This window comes from Musca vetustissima, unplaced genomic scaffold (genome assembly GCF_032173495.1).
Source record: "Musca vetustissima isolate MV318-11 ecotype Yass unplaced genomic scaffold, APGP_CSIRO_Mvet_v1 utg100975, whole genome shotgun sequence".
Classification (NCBI taxonomy): Eukaryota; Metazoa; Arthropoda; class Insecta; order Diptera; family Muscidae; genus Musca; species Musca vetustissima.
This window is the reverse complement of record NW_026885531.1, coordinates 1-6,754: the sequence shown is the minus strand read 5'-3', so window position 1 is coordinate 6,754 and position 6,754 is coordinate 1. Positions and strand designations below refer to the sequence as shown.

Below are 6,754 nucleotides of genomic sequence, written 5' to 3'. Positions count from 1 at the left end.
GACCTCACTTTCAGAGTTGGTCTATAAAAAGACCACCACCTTCAGCCTGGTCTATAAAGAATACCACCTTCATCAGAGCGGGTCTATAAAGAAAAACATCTTCAGAGCAGGTTTATAAAAAAGACCAACTTCAGGCTGGTTACTAAAGGCGACCAACTTCTATAAAGAATACTACCTTCAGGATATACCCACCTTCAGTATACCCTATTAAAAAGACCACAGAATACCACCTTCTTCAAAGCTGGCCGAAAAGAACGTCATCATCAGAGCGAGTTTATAAAGAAGATCATCTTCAGAGCAGGTCTATAAAGAAAACCACCGTAGTAGCCTTCAGGCTACTCTATTAAGAAGATCTCCTTCAGGTTGATCTATAAAGAGCTGGTCTAAAAATAATACCACTTTCGCAGCTGGTCTATAAAAAATACCATCTTCAGACTTGGTCTACAAAAAGACCACCTTCAGGCTGGTTTCTAAAGGAGACCACATTTAGAAAGTATCTATAAAGAAAACCACCTCCAGGATGTACCCACCTTCAGTATACCCTATTAAAAACCCCCACCGTCGGGCTGGTCTGTAAAGAATACCACTTTCTTCAGAGCTGGTCTATAAAGAACACGATCATCAAGCGGGTCTATAAAGTAGATTATCTTCAGAGCTGGTCTATAAAGAACACCATCGTTGTAGCCTTTAGGTTACTCTATCAAGAAGAACACCTTCGGAGCTGTTCTATTAATATCATTTCAGAGTTGGTCTATAGAAAATATTTTCTTCAGGCTGGTTTATAAAGAAGTCCACCTTTAGAGCTGGTCTGTAGAAAATACCACCTTCAGAGATCAATAAAAAGACCAATTTCAGGCTAGTATACAAAGAATACCACCTCCAGGCTATACCCCACCTTCTGCATGGTCTATAAACAATACCACCCTCCTTTTTCAGAAGATCATCTTCAGGATAGTTTATAAGAAAGGTCGCATTCAGAGGGGTTCAATAAAGAAAATCACCTTCAGAGCGCGTTTCCACGACAGAGGGGTCTACGATCCGAAACGACCCGAGTCTTACTCGGCCAACGTCTGTAACCTCAGCCCATTGAGTAAATGCAATAGGGGTGTTACAACAACAACCTTCAGAGCGGGTCTCTAAAGTCGGATCATTTCTACTACACTATAGTGGATCCCCTTATGTTCAATTTAGCTATGGTCCATCATTGGCTTTGACTATTTCCATTCCTTTCTGTATAATTCACTAAACGCCCATTTTCTTCAATTTTCCATTGCTATTTTATTGCCCACAACAATAACAAACATCTGTGTGTGTGCAGGAATGTGCATACGAGAGTGAGAGAGAGCGGAAATTTGTAAACAAGACATTGAGAACGTTATTAATTTTGTTCTCCCCCAAAAACATCAGGCAAAAATACGCCAACATGAGTCAGTCGTGTTTGCCCGTTCAAGCGAAAATGTCGAAAGCCAAAAAGGTGTTGGATGAAGCGCGCGAGACACAAAATCGTGAACTCGATTTGGTGGACAAAGGCATTAGCTCCTTTGAGGAGTTGCCGGGATTGTGTAAGTGAATTAACAACAACAATAAATAAAAAAAATTAAAACAACAAAAAACTAACTAACCATAAAAAGTAAACAATGAAATATGTGGTGAAAGAAGAAAAAAATGAAAACAGTGGGTGTGAAATGGTGTTGCCATACCAGAAAGTGTAAATAATACTTAACCAATTAAAAAAAAAAACAAAAAAATTATTAAAAATTTACTAAATTTGTTTCATAAAAGTTCATTTAGATTTGAAGAAGAATTGAAATTGAAAATTATGAATATTCTACCAGCATCTGCCTTCAGTTATGAGGTCATCTTGTTTTCCTACACATCTGTGAAGTAATCAATGTCGAACTGATCTGTCTGTCCAACCCTGCTGTCTGCTGCAACATATCTATGAATGATTTGATTTGGCTGACAACCCACACCTCCAGTGAGCACAGAACAATTATCGATACATCTGTGCGTTTTCCTCCAGCATAAATATGTGTATGCAAGAAATTGTTATTGTTTCCCTTTCTTTTTTGTAAACAATTTACATCCATTATTTGGTAAAATACTTTTATAGAAGTACAAAAAATCTATTGTGTATTGTTGTTGTTGTATTCATAACTTGTTGCTTGAGTTAATTTTATAATCTAACGTCATAAGTAAAACAAATATTGAGGGAAAAAGGAGAAATGTCAAAAAAGAAGAGAGAACAAAACAAATATACATTTGATGTTGCCACATATTTAAAAAAACTTGATTTCCCATATTTGGGGTATATTTGTGCTGTATTTCAATGTCAGGGAAAAACTGTTGAGCGGGGCACTATGATCGCACCGGCAGGGCATTTGATACCTATAAAGAATTCCACCCCTTCAAACTGACATATAAAACAGCCCATTTTCAGGACTGGTCTATAAAGAACACCGCCATCTTCAAGCTGGTCTATATAAAACACATTCAGAGATGTTCGATAAAAAGATCGCCATCAGATATTGTCGTTAAACGACAACATATTCGGGTTGGTCTATAATGAAGATATATAAAGAAAACCTCGACTAACGGGGACCACCGCGGGGAGCTGGTATATGAAGAATACTGACTTCAGGATGCTGTATTGAGAAGACCTCCTCTAGGCTAGACCACTTTCTTCAGGTCTGTAAATAAAAAATACCTTTAGAGCTGATCTATAAAAGGGATTATTTTTAGGCTAGTCTATAACGAAGCTCAACTTCTTCACCCTGTTGTATAAAGAACACGGCCTTAGATAGCGTGACTTCCAGGCTTGGGGGTTATGAAGGCTCAGACGTCCCAGTCACCAACGTCTTAGTTGTGCTCGGGCAACTCGCAGTATTCGCCTCTTTTGGAGGAGGTATCCTGATAGACTTTGCACGTGTTATAGAAATCCTATCAATCAAGGAAAGTCTCGCAATAGTTCCTGGAGAACTTCCGAATGAATTTAAGGTTCCTCTTGACCAGAAGAAACTCCTTATCCGTTATGGAGTATATGTCCCGTCCGATAAACCGGTTGCATTTTTTAACCGCTCTCCGGTAAATCTCGTCAGAGATCACTTTGGCATTGGCTCGTTTAGTGGTTCCAGGTTCCAATTGCCTAAAAAGTCTCGAGACTTCACTACATGCCGTGGTGATGGAATTAGGATCATATTCCTTGCCAGGGTTTACGAACCTACTCATCATCTGAGAGGACTCACCTTGCTTCGGGACTCTGACTGCAAACCGTAGAACACTGATGGGCACGAGGTAGCTTGACACCCCAGCGTTAGGGGGGTCACTTTGGAAGGTAATAACCCAAAACCTCTGAGAGGGATATTTAGAGGCGCCACTCTTGGCTCGTCAATTCAGGGATCATGGGCACTCTGGGAATTCCTCCGAGACCAGCTGGTCCAGAAAGTCTGATCATTTTTACTAATGGATTCCCCAATGTTAAACAGGCATCCTAGGAAGATATTTCCCATCTTGAAAAACCAATTATTGAGTGCATTTGGTTTTTTGGAAGATGTTTTGTCAGCCTTCTTCTTTTCAGCGGTCTTTTTGGCGGTAGGTTTTTTTTCGGCTGCTGTCTTCTCGCCGGCATCCTTTTATGTGGCGGGAGCCTTCTTTTTTTTCAGCAGCCTTTACTTCGTGTTCCTTGGTTTGGGTCCGTCCGGCATTACCGATTAATATTTCCATCGGAGCTTGCCGTTAAAGTATAATACCATCAGGCTAGTCTAGAATGAATACCATCTTCAGATCTAGTTTATAAAGAAGACACACCTTCAGAGCTGGCCTTTAAAGAAAATCAACTTCAGAGCTGGTTTATAGAGAAGACCTCCACCTTCAGGTTGGTCTTTAAAGAACACCTTCTTCTGGCGTGTGTATACATTTGACCACTACCTTCAGACCATGCCAAGCTGTTCGAGGATATAGAAAAGACAAATCTCCGACCGTTTTTGAAACGTTGGATAATCAACCATATGTGCGGACGCCAGTCGTATATGGAATTCAGAAACAGAAAGTCCAAACCCCGTAGAGTAAAACAGGGAGTTTCCCAAAGAGTGGTCATATCTCCGGAACTGTTTAACCCCTTTCTGATATTACACAACCACCGGACGGCATAGAGATCGTAATGTATGCGGATGATTGTATGACCATGGCGTGGGGTCCCATTATTGACCATAGCTACATAGCTATTCTCGTAAATTTCTTCTATCTGAGGAATATGAAAATATCCGTTCACCACATGGACGACTGAAATAAAGCTCCCGCTGATCATAATGGTCGATGAAGAACTGATTCCGACCACTAACTACACCAAGATAATGGGAGTAACGTTCGACAGCCTTTTCAAATCGTCTGCACAAGCCACTGATTTATGTAATTGGGGCGCTCACAAAGAAACCTAGTTGACTTCTTATAAAGCAAAACGCCGGTCAGTGGTAAGCTATGCGGCGCCAGTGTGGTTTGCGAATGTATGTAAGTGATACACAGTGGAAGAATATCCAGACCTGCCAGAATGCTGCCCAGACAACTGCAACATGAGGAGGCACCCCTCATGACACCAGTTTACCATCTCCATTAAAAGACGAAGATCCCGGCCTTACGTCTGCATAACAATATACGCTTTCATTTCAGTACCCGCTTAGGTGATTCAGGGATAATCCTAGCCATCATATTTGGAATAAAACTTCCCAACTAAGGCGTTGCAGGAAGGATATGTGTGTCCTAGAGAGAGAGGTCCAATGTTTTAAAAGGGAGTCTCTAGATCAAGGTGTCTATCAAGCAGGTCTAAATAGCATTCATACTGATGCAGTTGCCGCAGTGCTGAATGAATACCGAATGAACGTCGTCCTCGGAAATCAGCACCCTACACATCGCAACTGAAGAACGTCAGTTGCCCAGACAAACCAGGATAGTTTTGGCCCAATTACGTTCAGGATGGTCCGCAGTCGTTCCCATGATATTTGTTCATAGCCTGGATTGCTGTGTACATGACAATCCATTATGATTGAAAGGCCTGCTGATCTAGGGATCCTCTCTTGTACCGTTGGGCATATCCCTCTATAGATATTGAAGGTAAGGTGCCTTGGTTAGAGAATCCTATCTATGATATAATGGCCAAAAAGGGCGATAAAAGGCACGTTGTCGCAGTACTCAGGACGTAATTCTGGGATGTTTGAATATTCTTCGTGTCGTTTCAGATCTCATTGAAAAAATTGTAAAATGTCCATAACTATCTCACCCATTGTTCATTACATCGACAGTTTTAACCACATAACTAGAATTTTCCAAGTCGAGCTGCAAATAAATGTCATTAAGCTTTTAGGTGAGAATAAAAAAACTTCGACCCTGCCGAATATAACGTGGTTTTTACTTCCTGTACAAATATTTTAAACCTATATTCTTAACAGAAATGTTTCTAAAAATCCTAATTATCTCCTTCCTCTTTTTCCATTTCAGTTAATATGTCCAACATAACCCGCCTAACGTTGAGTCACAATCGCATCACTACCATCAATCCGGGTATTGCAAATCTTTTGAATTTGGAAATTCTCAATTTATCCAATAATCAATTGCGTGAACTACCCGTTTCACTATCATCTATGCCAAAATTGCGTATCCTTAATGTATCGATTAATCGTTTGGATAGTTTACCACGAGGTTTTGGTGCCTTCCCTGTACTCGAAGTACTCGATCTGTCATATAATAATTTAAATGAAAAAGTACTACCGGGAAATTTCTTTATGATGGAAACATTGCGTGCCCTCTATTTGGGTGACAATGATTTTGAATATATACCACAGGGATTGGGAAATTTGAAAAATTTACAAATTTTGGGTTTACGTGACAACGATCTGCTGGAGTTGCCAAGGGAAATTGGAGAACTGACACGTTTACGGGAACTACACATCCAACACAATCGTTTGCAGTTCCTGCCTCCAGAGGTGGCACAATTGGATTTATTGGGCAGTAAATCCGTCATGAAAATGGAAGAGAATCCCTGGGTCCAACCAATTGCCGAACAATATCTATTGGGTATTAGTCATGTCATTGAATATTTGAAAACGGAAACCTATAAAATGTAAGTTGTGTGCGGGTACATAAATGTGGAATTTTTTAATAATATATTTATTATTTCCTTTTTACAGCATTTATAACCGCCACATCCAGGGTGGCCGTGGTGGTCCACCACCACCAAAAGCCGACAAAAGCAAAAAAGCTTCACGTGTCCGAGCCTAAGGGTGTGGGGATTTTTCTAACATCACATTATTTTCAACAGCTGCGAATAATAGTGCCTTTTGGAATTTATTTTTTAAGTCATTTAAATGTGCGTGTGTGTTCTTTGTACTAATTTTAAAAAGAAATCTATATTTTGCTTGTAACATAAAATTAATTTATATTGTATTTTAAAATAAAACAATTTTTTAACCAATTTATATAAAGCTATAACGTTTCCAATGTAATGAATGGATAATGAAAGGGTCAGGATAGTTTTATAGGAGAAATACCAACAAGTTTACCACTATTGGATTTTTTTCAAAGCTGCTTTTGTGACCCTCTAAAATAATTAAAATACGAATATTGGTGGTATTGGTTGTATGGATGCTATATTATTTTTGGTAAGGATAGTTTTTACCAATCAGAATCCATAATACCTAATCATTTAAAATATACGTTGTAAATCCTCAATAACATTAAATTGAGGGTACCATTGTAAGAGGTC

General features: G+C 39.4%; 1 protein-coding gene across 1 annotated transcript; it reads left to right on the top strand.

Annotated features, from left to right (window-relative positions):
- The first annotated feature begins 1,406 nt into the window (after positions 1-1,406).
- Positions 1,407-6,289, top strand: LOC133332780 (ras suppressor protein 1-like). Its single transcript, XM_061541154.1, has 3 exons — positions 1,407-1,562; positions 5,491-6,112; positions 6,180-6,289. Exons 1-3 carry the CDS (start codon positions 1,424-1,426, stop codon positions 6,268-6,270), a joined length of 852 nt encoding a protein of 283 aa, XP_061397138.1. The 5' UTR covers positions 1,407-1,423; the 3' UTR covers positions 6,271-6,289.
- The last annotated feature ends 465 nt before the right edge of the window (positions 6,290-6,754 follow it).